General features: G+C 44.9%; 2 protein-coding genes across 2 annotated transcripts; one reads left to right on the top strand and one right to left on the bottom strand.

The window, feature by feature from the left end:
• The first annotated feature begins 2,040 nt into the window (after positions 1-2,040).
• Positions 2,041-5,507, top strand: atp1b3a (ATPase Na+/K+ transporting subunit beta 3a). Its single transcript, XM_041949454.1, has 7 exons — positions 2,041-2,243; positions 3,479-3,607; positions 3,924-4,022; positions 4,152-4,345; positions 4,473-4,523; positions 5,059-5,145; positions 5,232-5,507. The coding sequence occupies exons 1-7, from the start codon at positions 2,132-2,134 to the stop codon at positions 5,397-5,399; spliced, it is 840 nt and encodes a 279-aa protein (XP_041805388.1). The 5' UTR covers positions 2,041-2,131; the 3' UTR covers positions 5,400-5,507.
• Positions 5,508-9,090: 3,583 nt separating this feature from the next.
• On the bottom strand, positions 9,091-16,582 carry grk7a (G protein-coupled receptor kinase 7a). The gene is made up of 4 exons (XM_041949135.1): positions 15,981-16,582; positions 13,896-14,351; positions 10,929-11,209; positions 9,091-10,738 (listed from the first exon to the last, which is right to left on the bottom strand). Exons 1-4 carry the CDS (start codon positions 16,575-16,577, stop codon positions 10,399-10,401), a joined length of 1,674 nt encoding a protein of 557 aa, XP_041805069.1. The 5' UTR covers positions 16,578-16,582; the 3' UTR covers positions 9,091-10,398.
• Between the last annotated feature and the right edge of the window lie 4,484 nt (positions 16,583-21,066).

Raw genomic sequence — 21,066 nt, 5'->3', positions numbered from 1 at the left:
TGGTTTGAGTGTCTCGTGCCTGCATACAGTAGGTGTCACCGACATGGTGAGTGAACAGATGCTGCCTGAAGGGTCGTGCCTCCACGCGGACCCCGGGGAAATGCCGTTGTCTCGCGCCTGGGGAATTATCACAAACCCAGGCTGTTCGATGAGTGTAGGGATTGCTTCCCATTGATGTGACCAGCCTCGCTGCGAGTGTTGCTATGGCAGCTTGCGGTTGGAGTGACTGAGAACAAATGGGGTGTGTTTTCCTGCTCGTGGTGCTGGTATGGTGAAGGGGGCGCTAATTGAGAGCACAGAAAAGGGGGTTTTCCTAAACAATGGGAGGATTGTGCGCTTGTCCTCCCAGAGGAAGAGCGGGAGTGAGTTTTGTGTAAGTCGCACAGAGCCATACAGTGTAGTTGTTCTGCATCCACCCCCCACCCCACCCCACTTTCCTGCACTGAAACACTTCCTCGATCTGTCAGTCTTAGCTTTTTTTTGCCAGTGGGCTTGGCCTGCGACGGGATGCCTCCACAGATAAAATTTGCCGGAGTGAGTGGGACAGACAGGACTAGCCCATGAATCACTGCTGCCGGCTCTCACACTAATCAGGAAAATGGGTGTGTGTGCTCGCATTGTGCTTGGTACCGCATTGTATGAGTTGTGGTGGACCCTGCCTTGCAACAAATTCAATCTGACAGCGGGAACTGGATGCAGTGTGACCACTACTCCAGGTCCCCCTCCCCCATAGGAGCTGAACCCTGCATCAGGGGTCATTATATAACTCCCTCTGCTCTTTTCTCTGTCTCTGTGACACACTGGGATTGTTCCGTGGAGAGTCAGGGGATTGGAAGTTAAGCTTTTGTCTTCCCCCCCCCCTCCTGTCGGTGTCTCAGCCTCCCCCCCTGCTACCTGAGCACCTAGCTCCTCTCACTCCAGTTCATTTCAGTGATCGGCACGGCACACAAGTGTACTTTCCAGCCAAGCACAGGCTTGACAATAGATCAGATGAAACCTAATCGCTCTGCAGCTGGAGCTGATTGATCGATAGACGCTGACTGTCGGGATGAGACTCCCCAGAAAAAGTATTGTTCTCTGTTAACTTTGGCACATCTGTTTCCAGTCATGAACCATATGTACGTCTCTGCATCAGTGTGTGCATTCATTCCTCTGCCTTCCTCTCTCTCACACACACTCACACACACACACATACACACACTCACACATTCTGGTTTCAGTAGTGCTCAATTGCCATAGCAACAAGGATTGGCAAATGCTCCAAATATCTATGCATAACCAGTCAGTCACAAATAACACACTCATGGGCTTCAAATATGCTGATCACTGTCATGTATGTGCTGATGCTCATAGGTGTGTGTGTGCGCGCGCGCGCGCACTAAACCAGAGCTTTGTGCAGGGTGATCAGAGGAGCATCGAAACACTCTCCAGCCTTTAGGATTGGTTTTCGACTTGGTGACTCAACGCAGAGGAGCCGTGGTGAACCACGAACGAATGCAGACGACGCATAACACCACTGTGATGCCTCGGAAGACGACAACACACCTTTAGTCCTGCATGTTCACCACTTCACTCCTCTGCTTCCACACTCTGAATGCACATGTCTGCGTTTTTGTCTCGTGCGTGCTGAGGGGTCCCACAGCTTGTGCACACTCTGTATGAAATGAAGACCCCCAGCTCCTTCCCAAGCATGTGGCCATTATAGCAGAACTGATGATGAGGAAGATAGCGTGCGCTCTATTTATAATATGTGCGCGTAACTGCGCGTCTGCGTCTCTCCGTCAATAGCCAATGTGCATCCATCTGGTCGCACCGCATCAGCTGCCACGACGGGGCTCGTGTGGACGTCACTGACCCCCCCTCTCTCCTTTCCTCACCTTCCCCTTCTCGTTTTTTTTTTGTTCCAGCATAGCACCTCTCTCCTCTGCTCTCTCTCCCTCCCTCCCTCCCTCTCTCTCTCTCTCTCTCTCTGTCTCTCTCTCTACACCGCCCACTCCACTCACCGCCGCCTCGCCGGCTTCTTCGCCTCACCACATCGCCCGCTGCCCTTTTTCTGCATTTTTTCAGGGAGAAGAAACCGCACATTTTGGAGCAAAACAAACAAACAAACAAACAAACAAAAAAAATCACCATGGCGAGCACCGAGGATAAACCGGCCAACAAGGAGAACGCGTCCAGCTGGAAGGACTCCATCTACAACCCGAGGACCGGGGAGCTGCTGGGTCGCACGGCCAGCAGCTGGGGTAAGGATCCCCGTCACACAGCAGTCAATTAGGAGATGTGCTTTGACATTCAGGGGGCTTAAACCCAACCTGGTTTCCACTCCTCTTCTCATTTTCAGCGCATTAACAGACGCTCGAGTGTGTAGCCTTCCACATATTTCTGTGCATGCATGGGTTAAAATGACTGCCATGTAGATAGTGGGTTAGCGGAGGAGCCATCACAGGCCTGCGTGAAGGTGCAAAGGAGAAGCCTGCACCGAGGTGAGGGATGCTATCAGAGGGGTGCACCGGCCTCTCTTTGCTGCAGAGGCACAAAACCACCAACCAGGTGATGATCGATCATGAACAGGGGAGATTTTTCATATGTGTGATTATCAGGATTATCAGACAGTTCACAGTGAAGAGCCCATCTGATCAAAGCCCCCATTACCTAATCCCATTTGAGGAGTGTGCTTGAGCATGGCTGAGCTGTTTAGGCCATATACATTTTATGTAATGATCCCCCAGTTATTTCCAGAGTGAGGTGGTAACTCACCACCCTCCCTCCAGCAGCCAGCTCCTATAGGCTAGCGCTCGCCGTCAGGCTGCCTGGGCCCCTGTGCTGCTGTGCAGTGGGATGCTCCATTGCAGTTGCATGGCCGCCCACATTAGCATGCCTGTCAAGGTCAAATGGGATTCCCTCTCTCCTCTTTCTCCCTCTTTCACGCACCAGGCAGGTGCATTGTGGGATACTGTTGGAGAGGAATGAGAGGAAGGGGGGATGTACAGCAGGAAGCTGAGGGGTCCATCCCTTTTTTTTTTCCTTTTTTTTTTTTTTTTAACTTAGAGGGCATCCGTGCTGTGCAAGCTGGATGGTGGTGAACCATTTTGAGTCAGATGTTTCCATAGCTGTGGCTCTTTCTTCCCCTCCTCCCCGCTCTGGATAAACGAGGCTTCAGATGCTGCGAGCTCTGCAGCGTCGTCCCTAAATCCCGTGTGATTTCACACTGAGGGGTCTCTGGTGAAAAAATGGCCTCAGATTTGTTAGCAGTGTGTAGCATTTCCCCTTGATCCAAAATGGTTTCTCTCAAAGGGACGGTGCACTCAAATGTGCAATTTCCCTCAGCCCGAAGACGAGGAAAGATGTGAGAAATCAGAAGACGTGTGCCCGAGCTTGAGCGTGGTTAAAGCTCGTAGTTAATTATACATGACCCTTCTGTCTGTCTCTGTCCCTCATTATGTCCCCTCTCTATTTCTGTTCCTCGAACCTCCTCCAGCCCTCATCCTGTTGTTCTACCTGGTTTTCTACTGTTTCTTGGCCGGCATGTTCGCCCTGACCATGTGGGTGCTGCTGCTCACTCTGGATGACTACGTGCCGAGGTACCGGGACCGCGTTCCCTTCCCAGGTTAGTGTCTCTCAAACACACGTTCAAGGGGAGGGAGCGGGGCTTTCAGCTACTGGAAGTGGCAGCATTTCTTTTTGAGCGCATCCATTATTCATACTCGCACCAGTGAGACGCTGTCACAATAATGTGCTAACATTACAGCTGCTTTTTGCATCGATCTGTTTTGAAGGCTCTTCCTCCTCAGCAGCGCAGCTCGTTGGCTGGATGGAGAATGTTTCCCATCCGGCTGTAATTCGAGACAAACCCGCCGATTGCTGCGCGCTGGTCTTGTTGGGATCGTTCGCTCCACTCTGTTTGCTCTCTGTCTTCGTTGCAGGGCTGGTGATTCGCCCAAACTCGCTGGACATCATGTTCAACAAGTCCGACCCGCTCAAGTACGCACAGTATGTCCAGCACTTGGAGTCCTTCCTGCAAAGTAAGTGCGCCTCTCCCCGACACAAAGATAAACCAGCATTAAAAAATGGCTTCCACTCGCCGTCCCCCCAGATCTTTGTCCAGTGATCCAGTCCATTCACCTCAGCAAATCTCTGCCTTTGTCTCTCAGGATATAACGACACGGAGCAGGAGAAGAACGAGGACTGCCCCCGAGGAGAGTACTACATGCAGGAGGACAGCGAGGACATGACAAAGAAGGCTTGTCGCTTCAAGAGGGGCTCCCTGAGTCTGTGCTCTGGCCTCTCTGACACCAACTTCGGCTACGCTGAGGGGAAGCCCTGCGTGCTGCTCAAAATGAACAGGGTAACACCCGCTTTCGCTGGCCGACAGCTGCCAAAATACACCTTTAATTCTGTTTCTAACTGTGCTTCCACACACGTAGCGTCCTTTCTACACAGTCTCAACCCCTCCTGTTTCCCTCACCTCACAGATCATCGGCCTGAAGCCTCGCGGGGATCCCTACATCAACTGCACAGTCAAAGTAAACATGCCTTTCCACACTCTTCTGTTCATGAGATGTACCTGCTTGTGTGTGTGTACGTTTTTCTTTTCATGTCTCTCATAAAAAGTGACCACGACAGTCTCAATATTTTCTTTCTGTTGATCTTGCTTTCATGTCTTCCTTCTTTTTGTTTGTTTTTGTGTCTGATTTCTTTCTGCATGCTGTCACTGGCGGCTTTAGGGTAAGATAATATGCAAATTACGCGGATAAGGCCAGTAGGAGTGTTAACACATTTTGATTATGTAACGGGTCATTATGCAGGTGCCTCTAAACCCATCTTAATGTCATTTTCAAGTCATCTTAAACTAATCGGCGTAGTTTTAAGCCACAAATGTCCTTTTCTAAGATTAAGGCAGAGCACATCATGTTTTCCACCTCATTTAAATCTCTCCACTAACTACACAGGGCCATTCGTTTTCCTTTTCTCTATGTCCCGTCTCACGTGATCTTGGGAAAGTGTGATTAATTTAACAGCGTCACATTTACATTGGCTAACACGTGCTCTTCTTTGCAGAGAGACAACCCGATACAAATGCAGTATTTCCCCAGCGAGGGGCGTATCGATAAGATGTATTTCCCCTACTACGGCAAGAGAGCCCATGTAAGTATTTATCCCCGGTCAGATCACGTCCGCCAATGTCCTCTCAGGGACGTGTTATTGACAGACTTGTCTCCCTCCTGACGCAGGAGAATTACGTGCAGCCCCTGGTGGCCGTGAAGCTGCTGCTCACCAAGGAGGACTACAACAAGGAGCTGTCGGTGGAGTGCAGGGTAGAGGGCTCCGACCTCCGCAACAACGACGAGAGGGACAAGTTCCTGGGCCGCGTCACCTTCAGGATCAAGGTGGTCGAGTGAGAGGGAATGCGGCCGGTAAAAGGAAACCCGAAGCAGAGGCTGCCAACGTTTGCAAAGGATCTATGTTTAAAAATGTAAAAAAAAAAAAGGAAGGAAGGAAGCGTCAAATACGTCACAAAGATGGCATTTTTTCGGGGGGGAAGGGTGGGGGCAAACAGTTTGATGCAGATTAGTGTGGCTTGCAGTCGGACAGCCAGTCTGATACAGATATCGAATGTTGCTTTGATGACATTTCTGACCCTTCTTTCCTCCATGATTCCTTGCTGACCTCCTCAAAGCTCCCCAGAACAAAACACAGGCTCTGCTCCTGCTCCGACCCCATCCATCCATCCATCCATCCATCCATCATCCATCCATCCACCCTTTTATTCCCCTGTTGCACTGCTCATTCCTCACTCCGTTTATTATTATCATTATTATTTTCATTTCGAGCATCAGTGTGATTAGATAACTTATAGCCATTGCAACCAAGCCATTTGGAGCTGTTGTGTAATTGCTGATACGACTTTTTGGAAATTTTTCTTTTTGTTTGTTTGTTTGTTTTTAGATCTTCCCGCTGTCAGGAAGAGAGTGTTGTTTTCATCTCTCCGAACCGTATGAACGACTGTATTATTGTCGGTGTTGAGAGGATTTTTATCTTGCTGTATAGTACAACTGAGAAAGTAGGACATTTCAAACACATCTCCAGAGTATTCACATTATCACATCACGAAGACTTCATAGGAACGTACCTTGATAATCAAGTATAGCCACTGTATCCCTGTATATGAAATGCCAATTACAAAGTCCCTTTCTACATATAAATACATTGTGATCCTTACCATATTTAGGGAATTATAGATAGATCTTTGTGTTGTGGTCTGCGTAGCCACAACCCAGTCTTGTGCTGTCTGTCCGTCTGTCTGTCTGTCTGTCTGTCTGCATGTCCGTCCGTCTGTCCGTCTTCCTGTTTACTCACCTCTCCACTGCAATAGCCAACGTTGTGGGTGAGCCCCTCCAGGACCAGATAAGTCGTCTCGCTCCACCTCGCGAGGGTGCTGCGTATTGATGGTGGCTGAGGCGACACTCACACACACACACACACACACAAACAAACACACAGTAGGAACAGTGTTTAAGGCGGAGAGGCGCTGGGATAGCATCGCAAAAATAAAAAGTTCACTGTAACTATGTACTGTATATCTTTACGTGATCTGTATATCTATCTGGGTCTCAAAGATTGTTTGTTAGTTTTCTCTCTTCTTCAGCCTGTTGATCTGATTGTCTGCCAATCTATTACTCTTCAATGTATATATATATACACTATCTACCATATTTACTTAATTCACATTGTATTTTTGTCACAAAACACAATGTCTGTGCACTGTAAAGAAATAATTTAAGCAAAGATTTACAGGAAATTATCTTATTCAAAGCTATGTTTACACAGTCTTAAAAGGAACCCACATTTGAAAGAACAACTTGTAACATCTCTTCAGGGTGCCTTAAGACCTGATGAAATAAATTGTGGAATAAAAGTGATTTTGAAGAAAAAAAAACAGACATTTTCTTCCTGTCTGTTTTTGAATCGTGTCTTCATTTGGGCTGCAGCGTTTTGTCAAAAAGTACTGCTTCTGCAGAAATGACTACAATGACTGATACGGATTTATGGATGTATGTGCATGAATGTGTAAGCACTGTTTACCGGTAGAGCTGCTCCTGGTGGAGCCAGTTTTGCCTACTTCACATACAGTGACACCACAGCGTCAGCAGGGACATCTGAGGGCTCATGAGGGGCTCATTTAAGGTGGGGTGAGTCGTTCTGGAGCAACATTACTTTTATCTCCTTCACACTTGTTTATTTCCAGCGCTGCGTACAGGACTCACGCAGAACCCTTCCACCTTTAATTTGAGAGGAAAGACGAAAAACCAAAGTTCTGCTACACAAATTTATGTTCAATTTTACCTCTTTGGGCGTCAAACAGTTATTTAAATGAAGACATCTGAGAAGTTCAGCGGTGAAATCAGTCTTTAGTGGGACCGCTGCTTTCTGTCACAAGCCAAAACGGTTGTGAACCACTGATTTAATCTTTGAAACACTCTTTGTATATACTGTATGTTTCATGTATGCAAATGTAAAATCTTAGCTTAGTTTTCCCTGAAATGTACTGGAGTTGAAGTATAAAGAACCATCTATTACTTCTACTTCTACTTCTGTCCACTGCTGCTTTTGGATTTTCGCTCTGTTCACAGTTTATTTCTGTTTTTCAGCAAAGTCATCGCCATGGACGTAAACACAGTTATATAACACACAGGAATCTGACCTGAAGTAGTTTGTGAACTTTAGAATATGACAGCGGAGAGAAACCAGACACTCTGAGTGACACAGCTGAGATTGCGTCTTGGCCTTTAATCACATTCTCACCATCACTGTGGCCGACAGGAGCAGCCACAGGAGGGAGCCACAAACACCACGAGCTGTCAGTGAGTCCACACATCAAACATGCCACTGGTTTCAGGTGGCGGTGAAACAAGCTTAGTGGGTAAAGAGAGATTTTCACCTCCAACACTGAGGTCATATCCAATACACTTGCTTATATTGGAATATGCAAAAAATGTAATAGCATTTTATTAGCTCAAGCCTTTATTCTATTTCTAATGATTTGAAACCTTGTTTAAGCCTTGAGCTTGATGGTTGCAGGAAGCCAACTTGTGTCAGGAACATGGACATCACATTGCATTTGGATTTATTTTGATGTTTACTGGACCATCACTGCGAGAACGGCTGCACCCATGACTGGACCCACTGGAGACTTTGTTGGCTTTGTTGGCTCTGTTAAAAGACGTCCGTTCACACCTGTCTCCTTTCATTTCACAGCGCCTCCATCCATCCAGCTCCCACAGTGTCCTGTGGCCGCAGCCACTGAACCGCAGCCCGGTCCTGCTATGTGAGATAATCTCTCCGGGTTTAGTGACAGCACGTCCTTGAGTTACACTGCTGTAAACAATTGGTGTTGTTGACTAAAGAAAATACCAAAACTATTTTCTCTGTCTCTGTCTTTGACTTATGGGAAAAAAGGGAAATGTAAACGTTAGAACTGCTTAGAAATGAAAGACTGAGCTGGAAACATCTCTAAATGAGCATATGCTGCCTGTGTTTGATGTGTTACTGTTCTCCACTACGATTTCGCAGATCATCAAATATCAAAATGTGAGGAAATCACATTTTGCAGCTCGTTACTGTAGCTGCTGTTTTGTGCTCAGATCGCCACTTGGCAGAAACATTGAGATGCTACAGAACCTGCGGGGATTAGAAGCTGATTTAAGCAAAGAAGGCGCAAGGATAACACTGGTTATCGCCTTATCAGCTAAGAGTTGAACTTGCCAATTTGCGGCAGCCTGGAGCACCGCCTGGCTGTAGTCAGCATCCTGACAGGGATTAATGCGGCTGATATTTTTAGGTTTTACTCCAGAGTCCCTGGCAGCACTTTCTCTGCGGTTATATTTAGGCCAGAGAACATGCGTAACGTGGCACAATTTGAGGCCTTCCCTGACGCCGGTGGCGAGACGAACGCACGAACATTCAAAGTCACACAACAGACACACATTTTAAAAGACATATATTTTAATTCAAATGATTCAAGATTCAAGAAAATCTCTGCTTTACTTCTGACATTTCTATAGTAGCCATTCCTCTCGTGTTATATTTACATGTACATGTATCATATATATTTATATCATATTAACATTAACTGTAAAAACTCAACTCTGCCCAACATCTGGAAATGATTACCCTGAGACAAGTAAACAAGAATAACAAGGATTTTCTTTTGAACTAACCCAAGTCTCTATACTCGGCTTTTTCAGGATCTGGCTAGTTTGAGTTATTCTCACTCATCTCAAACTAAAAAAAGAGCCCTGAAGTATCACAGTGTTTCAGGACCGTAGACAGGGCGCCCTGCACATTCCTGCTGCAGGAAATTATCGCCCAACTCCTCTACATTCTCCTCCTTCACATGCAGCAACGAGCTGCCGCTCCTGCACCCCTCTCTCTCCCAGCATCCTGGGGGTACACACTCTCCATTTGTCACTAAGTTGAGCCTCATAGCACCAACAGTAGAGGGACTCAGCGAAAAGTTGTTCAGTATTCTTCATTTTCCTTTCAAATAATTTCTACATTTCTTACATCTCTGCCTCTCTCGCTCTCTCTGTGCATAGATATAGATAGTTTATTTATATACAATAAATACAATTGCAACAATTGTCTTTTATTCTTTAGAGAAAACTAAAATATGTAGGATGTAAATGCGGTGATCAGCCTCAATGATAAGGTTTGGGATCACAGCATGTAACATGAGGTAAGCACTAGAACTATCACTGCCACATGTGCATGAAAAGCACTCTCCATTGCAGAAGCAGTGCGACCTTACAATGGCATCAATAACGTTTGAACGGTCCTCTAGAAGAAACTCAAACCGAGCAGGTTCAAGGTCTAGAGGATGTTTGTTCCAATTAGCTTTGTTGGCATTGTTTCAGCAGGTAATTCTACTGCAAACACTGTTAGAAAATTCATTTCTTACATACTTTGGATTTAGACATTTTCTTCATGAAGTAAAATAGTGTTTCTGGCACAAAGGCCTTTAACTTAGTCATCTAACACTAGTATCCTTAATGAAAAGTCTGTAAAAATGACTCCTAGCAGTCATTTATGTTCAACGTGGTTGCACGTCTACATCATTAGATACGTATATTTGCAAGAAAAGCTGTGAACCGCAGAGACGGTGCCCAAAATATATCATCACACCCTCCGTGTTTGACTGAGCCTCGCCTCGAAAGCAGCAGATCTCTTAACCATGAGCATCCTTACACGAGAGGGACGGTACATCTTTCTCAGGGCAGACGCTCATGCTCGCCTCTTTCGTGAAACACCTTTTACATCAACGTTAATGTGCACCTGACTGAGAAAACAAACAAATTATCGAGTGTTATTACTGGTGTATGACATCAAACGCGTGGCTTCTCACAGCAATATACATGTGCCGGACTTCTTCTCGTCATCGGGATCTCCTCCGCCCTCTTTCCTGTTGGGGTCGTTGAGCTCGTCAAACAGTCCTGTCTCGACCATCTCCTGCTGCCACGGAATGGCCACGGCGCCCGTGCTAAACTCCTTGAAGAATTTGTCGTCCTTGGCGTCAAACTCGATTCCCTTGATCTCGGAGAATTCGGCGATGTCGCCGGTATCCTTGGCGTAGACGACGTTGGGCTTGGGCACCCAAGGAGGGTCCACCAGCCCGGCCTCCAGACGGGGGAAGTTGATGGACTTGAACCAGTCGTGCTTCCTGGGGTCCTCCATGTTGTTCCTAATGAGACAGCAAAAATATACTTATACTAAAACTGCACTGTCATATACTGTTAATCAATATACTCCACTAATTCCGATAAACCAGAAATTGTCAACATGTAAAAAAATCTGATCTCCTGTGCTGCTGTGTGCAGGCAGCTAACAGCACACGACGTGCTCACAGCCTGAAGAGTAGAAGAACCTCTTACTTCATGCCCAGGCGCTCCTCGATTTTCTTCTTGAGGAACTGCTGGATGATGTCCTTGGTGACCGCATCGAAGCACCTGTGCTCCCACTTGGGCTCCTCGCTGAGAATGCGGCGCTGCACCTCCTCCTTCTCCACCTTCTCCTTCTTGCTCTCGGGGCCTTTGAAGGGCGTGTAGCCGGCCACCATCTCGTAGATACTGCAGCCCAGGGCCCACCAGTCCACCGATGTCCTGTATGGAGTTTTGCTCAGGATCTCGGGGGCCATGTATGCTCCAGTACCAGCCTGGAGGAGGGAGAGGAGGGGGGTTAGGGGGAATGAATTGAATGTGAGGTGCATCCATACATCGCTTTATTTTGCATTTATTAACTTGATAGAATAGCATGTGTGTGTTTATGTCTATAAACTTTGTGATCTCTACTATTTTAGAGCTGAGCTCTGTAGATGGAGGCAATGACTGTACGGTCTCAGGACATTGAAAGACTTTTGAGACAGTACAGAGACATGAACAGGCACAGAAGGAACAGAAGGACGGTCTCGTGGAGGGACAGACTGGTGAAGAACTACTTTAAAACTGGGACACATAACCTTCATTCAAGTGACATTGACAAGTGTTACATGTTAGTCAGTTGCCTGGGTCACTAATAGCTTTACTCCGGTCTTTGCCATCCTCTCTTTCTGTCTCCCTCTGTGTAGCTCTGACCTTTGTCTCTCTTGCCTGCTCTCGCCCTGCTCCTCTGCTCCCCTCCCTCTAAGACCTCACCTGCATCCTCAAACCGGGAGCTTAATCCTAATGCTAAGCCTACTACCTGTCAGGAGTCATGTGTGTCTACACACTGACAGAGTTGTCCAGCCTCTTACATAAAGTCTGGCCATTTCTGGATGCTCCAGCCATTAGCAGAAATGCGTAACATCCAGGCAACATGCAGACATGCCTCTGATTAATAATTGATGCGCACACACAGAAATTGGTCTGGAGTTATAGAGTTTACCCCATGCTGCTGCAAAGTCCAGAAGGAACCCTGTCGCTAAAATCTTCTTTAGGAGCAGCACATGAAGTGTTTGTATAGGTATTATGAAAACTGTAGGATGCACTTTAATATAGCATCACCTGAGCAACATTTAGCATAACTGATTTTGCATTAATTACAGCATCAGACGCTGAATCATTTAACAAGCTCTTACAGCTGCTTCTGTGATAGTGATGAAAATGTGCATATTATTTTACTTTATTCTTTTTTTTGCACGACAGATTGTGATCACTAAGCTATTTTGAGAGCTGTCCTTTATTGCTTGCAAAACTTTTTTGTCCTAATATTAACTCCCACGTCGCCTGGCATGTAAGTCTATGAAACTGCTGCATCATTTTCAACTTTCCCTGGTGGCTCATTGTAGCACTGTTCTTTTGTATCAGCTGGTAATCAGTTTAACTTAACAAGTGAAGAACCTGCACACTCTGGTCTGTCAAAGGGGCAAAAACTGATCTGATCTTAGCTCATGTAAGGAACAAATCTCTCCGACATTTTTCATCCCGGTTTAAGTCACCTTGTTTGCAAAATAATATGTCTAAACATCTTCAACATTCAACAGGTTTTTACCTGGATCTGTCAATCTAATCAGGGACAGACTTGTGTAATGCCCACTAAGAGGATTAGCAGACCAAAGCCAGCCTTGCCTGTAGGAGGTTAGCCCAGTCATTTTGGCTGGTTGAGGAGCATCAGAGTGCTGGATAATGAGCTTACTGGACTTTCATAGAACTGAGAGCTTACTCTTTGCTACTGCAAGTAAGTCCTGAAGAAGAATACTTCATCTTTTTCAGGTCATCCATAGGTTAGGGTATGTCAGGTGTAATATACTGTAGGTATTATGAGACAAAAATGGAAGATATGTGAAAATAATGTTCTGTGCACTGGTTCACTGTCGGATCCTCCAGTCATTTCTGAAGGTCGTGTTCACGCCACGTCTCTATTAAACATTTTTTCTAGCACCTGACACATTTTCAAAGTGGCTGATGTGACAGGCCATGACGATGTTCTGTCACTGACAACCTTCTCCTCTGCATATTGTTGAGTCATCCTCATTTAGATGCAAGAGCCCCCACAGTGCAGCCGCTGTGGCGTGACACCAAGCTCAACTCGCTGGTGACTCTTTCTCAAGGGAAGACGAAGAATTACAGGCTACGGACTTTGTGAAGTGTTCTGCAGAAGAAAAGGCACGTAGCTGAGGCGGCTCTCTCAAGGTAAGGCCTCTACAGAAATAACTAAATCTCTGCAAGCAAGCTGCTGAGGGAAACCTTCTTACATGTGCTGACTGCCACTGCTACGAGCGCTGGACCTCCAAGGTCTCCAGCATAGCCCCCGCACAAAATGGCGGCCTATAAATGGCCCGGCTATAATCTGGCTGCTTAAGGATCAAATGAGTTATATAATGGATTCAGAGACTCTCGTTGCACAGATCTTTAAGCATTCCGTTAATCCCTGTCCGGATTTAAAAGAAAAGCCCCCACCAAGACTTGCAGCCTGTCCAAAAGCCCAAAAGAGTCCAGTTTTTAGCTTCATCCTCATCTTCAGATAAGCGAACACAGACAGGGTGAAGATGTAGATGAGGTATCACCCAGCAGACAGTGTTTCTTTGTACCTATTTTCTGTTGGAGTTTGTGTGTGAGTGTGTGTCTTAAACTTAAAGTCCTGCTAATTTACACATCAGCTACATACAACAGCCCGCCTGCCACTCGGTGTATGAAAGTTCAAAGACTTTGAATTATAGATGAAATGGCATCTTTCACCATGATGTGAAGTCTATTATGATTCCCATTGTCAGAGGACCTGACGTCATCCAGCCAGGTCCTCTCATATAAACAGCATCCTAATGGCTTTGAGGGTGCAACTGGGTGCACTTAGACCACTTATTTATTGTGCCGGGTAGAGACCGACAGAACCACAATGTCACCGCTGTGCGCACATCTACTCACCATCTGCGTGACAGTCTTCTCCGGAGCAAGCTCTATGGCCAGACCCAGATCTGAAAGTCGGCACTGGCCTTGGCTATCCAGCAACACGTTCTCTGGCTTCATGTCGCGGTATATGATATTCATGTCGTGCAGATGCAGAATGCCAGTGGTGATCTGCGCCGTGTAGTGGATGATGCGCTTCATCTCAATGCCCTTGTCTCCACCCTTTCCGTCATAGCCTATGTTGTAAATGTGGTACTTGAGGTCTCCTCCGTTCATCAGGGTCATGACAAGGCACAGGTGGGTCTTGGTGTCATAAGCGTAGGCCAAGTTGACCAGGAACAGGCTGTTGACCTTCTCCAGGATCTTCTTCTCCAACAGGGCCATCTTCTCACCGCCCTTCTTCTTCAGTCGCTTTTTACACAACTTCTTGCAGGCATACATCTGGCCTGTGTTCTTCACCTGAACAGCGCATACCTGGGGAGAGGCGTTATTTGTTAAAAAGGAGGGCACAGTTCTCTTTCCATTTATGAGAGTTAATTTTTTAGAGAAACAAAGCATGGTCTCCTAGTACCAGGCCGAGAGGCAGACGTGGGCAGCAGGAACCGCTGTGCTACACTGATCACAAGATCAGAACCTGATTCTAACTTCCTGTTTGGAAGTGTAATGGAATGAAAGGTGCCTTCTGGAAAACCATTTCTTTCATGTCTCTTCTTCAGTATTATCAAGGTACATCAAACAAAATCGATTGGACTGGTTTAAATCACTGATCTATGCCAACACATATTTCATGATTTCACCACTGATATAATCACAAATAACGTCTCTTTCAGACCAACAGAGGGAAACTGTGTTCACTTTGTCTTATTTGACATTTTCTCTCAAACGTGACACTGATGTAGAATCACTGGTAGAACTGAAGGATCAAGAGGCCAACCTGGCTTTACCCTTGCCAGCTGTGTTCTGGCTCCCCATTTGCCACCTGTCTCACTCACATCTTTAACTTAATGTTTCCATCTGGTATTCCTTCTCTTTAGACAGACAATCAGGTTTGTCTGCTGCATTTGCACTGCAGAGAAAGTTACAAGTTTTGTATATGCTGCTTGGTGGACATTAGCATTTTAGCCACAGCAGATTAAGACTAGGTTATACTAGCTGCTTTTTTAATGAACAATACATCATTAAAAAAAACTGTAGTCATTTTTAGATGTCTAAACCATTTTCTACAGTCCTATTATTGTATTTATCTTAATATGTTTGCCTTATTCTGAATTGTATACTCAAGCTTGTTGCAAAGAGCTTGACTCAGAAAAGAGGTTCCTCAAGGGTCGATTGTGGGCCCTCTCTACGTGCATGAGATGCTATCAGGCTGACGTCTCTCATCAGTCTCAAATCAAATGATCATCACATGCTTCTTTCAGAAGAACTCATACTGATATTTCCTGTCGCTGCTGTTAGTGCTTCTTTACTTCTTTACTTGTATTCTTAGCTGCTTACGTGCTCTACTCTCAGGTCTGTATTGAAAAAAGACATCTTCATCTCAATGAGCCAATAAAAATCTCTCTGAATCAGTATTTGAACGTTTGCAGCACTTAACTAGTTCTGTCGCAGCGGCATCACTGCTTCCAGCATTGTGGCTTTTTCTTTGTTACTTGTGAAATGTGAAACATGTGAAACATCAGCCATGATTTTCTTCAGATTGAAGAGGTATGCCTGTACGCTATGAGACTTCATGGTCACCTTGAGATCAGGTAAATCCTCATGATTATGTAAGGTATGATCTCTTGTCCTAAAATATCCTTTCTTATACTTTCAAGCAAATCCCCCTCTGTAGCTTAGAGGTTTCCTATGAATGGAACAACACTGACACTGCATTGTAACACCATCATTACAATTCCAAAAGATGCTGAAATTTCTTGAATTTTCTTGCATACATAGAATACAAAATATGATGGCATTACATATTTTTGAAATGGATAACACTGCCAAATGTAAGGAGTGTTTGGGGTCCTGCAACTAAGTAGTGTTCAAACATCAATCGTTTGTCAGAACACATATTTCAACTGACTTGCATGAAATTATATGTAGATGCGTTTGCATGCTTACCTCTCCGAAGCCTCCTTTGCCCAGAGTTCTGAACTCATAGAAGTATTTATCACTGACGGGCTGTTTTTCGTACTCTTTCCACTGGAGGAATTTATCAAAGAACGGGCTGGTCTGGTACTCTGTGAAGGGTTTGCCTTTTAGATATTCTCTTACACCTTCCAGGACTTTGCTTTTCATCACTTCTGAAAAGGTGGCATCTGTCACAGCCTTGCACTTGTCAGCGGCCTCACCAGTGAGAAAGGACAGGAAGTTCTTGGAGTCAGCCTTGCAGTACTTGTTGAGGATGTTTTGGCGTGCCTTGTCTTTTGCTGCACCTTCAGCCAGATCCCAGTCATACAGCTCATCCAGGAAATCAGCAGCAAGCTTATATTCAGGCTTCGTTGCAAGGAAGTCACGGAAAAACTTTTTGCCAATGGGCTGCCTTTCACAAATTGATGTAAAGTCCTTGTCAAGGGAAGCTCGCATCGAAGTGCATTGCTCAGGCTTGGGGAGAGACAAGCTGCGACGGCGCTTTTTCATCTCCTTGTCATCACCACCCTGAGCTTTTAGGTAGGCCGTGTTGGCCACCAGGTTATCCAGTCCCCCCATGTCACACATCTTGGCGGCTGTATGTGGTCTTCCCCCCTAAGTGACTGGGTTCTTCAGTGGCTCCCCGGGGATGCAACGTCTGTGTGAGAGTGCAATTCGCTCCGAAGCCAGCGTGCAAATGAGCTCCTTCACCCAGCCTACCTGCAAACCTAAGACACACTGACACACCCAGTAATTACTCATTTAGAATTAAATACCAGGGAGGGATTTTGGCTTAAGGATCTTTGTGTGGTCTATTCAAGGATGCTGTGCACGGAAAGGGAATCGTAAGCGGGCTCTGTCCTAAGAGGCTTTGTTGCTCTCTATATTTGCGAATGGTGTCCAGTAGTCTCTAACAGTGGTCCAATGGGTCCTGTTGACTATGCATTTAATGATGACAAGGAAAACAAAAAGGAGCCAAATGCTCTCAAAAGAAAATGGTCATAATAGTAGTTTCTAGGGCCTTCTTATGAACATTTGGAGTTAGGTATGTGATACTGTAGTACAGGGGTAGAAAATTAGCTTGTATTTGAAGCCTTTCGCAGAATACTGCTGATGACTTTCACTGAGGCAGTCAATATAGTAAACCATGGCTCTACAATATAGAAGAATATCACCTGCATCCTCATCTTCTCTGTCCTCCTCCCAGTCTCAACAGAGCAGCTACCTCAGAGAGCTTACTCTTAATCTGTCTACTTATCTCTCTGCCTCCATGCTCTTTCATTCTCACATCCGACTGTGAGTAAATACTAATCTGGACGCACACAGAAGCCTAACATTTGGCCTGCTTCTACAGTACTTTTTCTTGGGCATTTGCAAAATGTTTTAATTAGTTAGGTCATGTTTACAATGCATTAAACATAATCCAAAAATACAATTTTACCCATCATTGAACTGAGTGATACCACACTGAGTCACAGATTTAGGGCTATTTAAACTAATATGTGGCACATGGAGATCTCTGCTGCATGTCGTTGATACTGAAAAGCTATGCATTTATGTTTTGAAGAACTTTTCAAAAGATAATGTGACATATCTTAAAACTGCTAATCTATTATTCAACTTAAGAAAACTTATACAGGTCAAATAATTGGATGATATCCTTGCGCTTAGTCTTTTGTTATTAGCGGTGTATGTGTGTTCTGATGTGTGCACAGCTCAGTCATGGAATGTATATTATGTTGGTTCAGACTGTATCTTATATTTTGTGCTCAATTGTGTGTTGGAAGTGTACAAAATCAATAATGAAATTAAATGAGTAGCATTCGGTGCCCAGTGGGACGCAGTAAGTGACATTACAATCATGCAATGCAAGGCCTCAACAGCTGGTTTCTTTACCATCAAGCACACTTATTCTGCATCTTTCTGCCACGCTGGATAACAATGTAGCACTGGCTGCTGAAATTGAGTCAACACAGAGTCACAGAGGATCAGATCAAAGTGGCACCAGACCTTCATTCTACTAGTTAGTCTGAGAGAAGCCTGAGGAGAATGACCTGACCAGCTGAGGTTAATTCTGGTGTAAATATGTACTGTACAATACTGTATACAGAGAGCTGGTCTTCATTTTTACACATGTAATGTGATGAATTGGCTTTTTCCTTCCTTTGTTGCCTTTGGCAGCAACCCTAAGCCCCAGATATGACGGTGCAGTCTAATTCAGTAAGATAAACCTTGGATAATATTAGCTAATCCTTTCTCAAATGGTCTCAAGCCGTCAGCGCCCTCCACAAGAGCAAGGTCGCTGCTTGCCACCAGAGAGCTCCAGACTCTTTTCCACGCAGAGCAACCAATGGTTGAATGTGTCCCAAAAGGGAAAAAAAATAGTGACCAATTACATCAAGGAAGGGTGTGTTTGCTAATATTTCATCAAACTATAATTTAAATCTTTATGAGAAAGAGGCAAATATGTCAAATGTCACGCAAATTCTATATGATTAGTGTGTCATAGTGTCAGCAAAGCACTTAAGCCTCCTGAGTGGATGAAAAGAGACCACAGGATTCATCTTAAACTAGGTCAGAGCAGGTGGAGAGAGGCAAGCTGAGGGTTCACATGTCACTCTGTGGGTTTGCCATTTACTCTACGCTGGATCCCTGCTGGGCCGAGCAACTGCTACTGAGGGACCATCACACATTCATGTATTCATTCAAAAAACTTGCATGGCAGCGGCAGCTTTAGACGAACTGTCAGGGAAATAAATATGGGATTAAGTGATGCAGTAGCAACAGGAGAGTTTTCATATTTGTATAATATTACTGTCTTATATTTGCATTTTCTTGTCTTATTGATACTGTGATTTTAAATTGTTGTCTTATTTTATCGTTAGAAGATTAGTGACCAATGTGTGAAAGCTAATGATGGGTTATTGAGAAATCAAGGTACACACATACATACACACATAAGAGACATTTCTATTCTTCTTCTTCTCTGTTTTAGACATTTGCTCTTTGAGCAGCCTACTCCTTTAACCTTTGGAGGATTAACCTGACCTGAGGAGGGAGTAAAGGTTAAGATGTGCAGAGAATTCTCATCCTATTTCCCACATGGTCCGCTCTGTGGTCCGCTCTGTGGTCTGCTACGTGGTCTGACTCCAATCTCTTATATCCTCTTTCAAGCTCTCCCGCAAGACGCAGAAAGTATTCCAGTACAAGAGTGGGGTGGAGTTTAAATAGATGACGGTGGGAGTGCAGTAAACAGGCTTTTTTCAGGGAGCGCTTACAAATCAAGTACATGGAAGCACACTGAAACACAAAAACAATCCAAAATTCACTTCAACGTTTCTGTTCTTTCTCAATCAGCAACAAAACGGGTGTGTTATAATGTCACTTTAAATGAGGTCATTTCATTGAAATAATCATACAAGAAAATAAAAGACAGCTGCATGAAGAGATACAGTAAAGAGTTGGACTCAATCAGAAATACTAAACCTCTCACTATGCAGGAGAGATAGGTAAAAATAATATTGACAAAAAGGTTAGTTTACAAAGCCAATGAAGTGTATAAATAATGACGTTACTGCAGTGACCTCTCCTCTTTTCTGGAGCTGTATCGGGGGAGTTAAAGCCATGTCTTACAAAACATATAAGAACATAGTTTGAAGAAGGTAAAAATATTTTCGTTGTTTGAAACATTAGACAGCACCATTAAGGAATTGCGCATTTGTTTTGTAATTACTTTGCATGTGTAACGCTTCAGCAGACAAGTAAATAAAGTCAAACAGCGATAATTTTATTAGCCTGGAAAGAACAGACACTGATGTGTACAGGGCCTGATTTAAATGTGTGTTTAGTAATGTTACTTCAGCAAACAGCTAGAATTTATCTAGGGTCAGAGGTCTTCCCACATAGACCCGAACCTGGGACCTGAACAGGTACGGATCCAAGATATATATATAGTCAGTTAGGTACAAGTCCGATTCTGTTCTATTCCCATGGGTTCTATTTAACACTCTGTTTACTATCTGCATAGATCTGAGAAGATCCTGCAATCATTGGACAGCACTGAGCACCTAGACGACTTTCATCAGAGCCTTTGACCATGTTATTGATAGCAAGGCGGAGAGCACCAGGGACAAATTGTACTATTTGGAACAGTTCACTAGAGGTGACCCCACAAGAGCTTGTCCGCAGTTGTGAAAACATAGATAGAGGCTATGAAGAAGACACAATCCAGAACCACTATTGTGATGAATTGAAAATAGCCACTGCCTGTGTACTCAAGCTCTGATGTGGCCACAGATCAGACCTCAGAAAGGGAAAGGTCTGAACACACATGCTCTTTTCCTGATTAGCTGTTATAACACGATGGAGGATATGAAATACCCGGCTGACATGAACAACCCCACAAACATGAGGATCGTCGTCTCAAAGCTTCCATACACGGTGAAGGACAAATGGGGAGTGTGGCCTTTGAAGTGAGGAAACATTCAACATAACAAGACAGTTGCTGAAGGAAGAGCCAAAGGTGCGTCTGCAGACTCTAAAATCAAAATCTGAAATCAAACAGACAAAGGGAAGCAGTTTTACCACAGCTATTGGTCCAGCTGGAGAAGATAAGGCACAATACTCACCTTCTAAGGGCAGTAACTCAGTCAAACCTGTCCATGCTTTGCAAAAACCCTGTTTGTACTGCCAGAAGGATCTCTGGACTAAAGTCGGAACATCAGAGAACAAGAGCCAAAAGGCAGAATTGAATTCCTGAAGATTGAAGGCCTCTGCTTTATATGTCTTACATAGGGACACCTTAGCAAGGACTGCAGGCAGAGAATGATATGTCAAGAAAGTTCTCACACCAAGGCACCCTATAAGTTCAGAAGGACAGACAAAATATATGTGAGTGGTTGCACCTAAAAGAGGTAGGGAGGGGCACATGTCATGTCATGTACCCCCCCCCCCCATCCTCTTTAAAAACCAAGGAGTTGCTACTCTCCCTCTACAACACATCTACAGAGAGTTGGACATTGAGGCAGGGACCATGGGCTCTCAAAGTCAAGGCAAAACTACAGGATCCCTGAGGCTA

This window comes from Chelmon rostratus, chromosome 12, assembly GCF_017976325.1.
Source record: "Chelmon rostratus isolate fCheRos1 chromosome 12, fCheRos1.pri, whole genome shotgun sequence".
In the NCBI taxonomy this organism is placed as follows: Eukaryota; Metazoa; Chordata; class Actinopteri; order Chaetodontiformes; family Chaetodontidae; genus Chelmon; species Chelmon rostratus.
The sequence above is the reverse complement of the archived record's forward strand: the minus strand, read 5'-3'. Positions and strand labels throughout refer to the sequence as shown.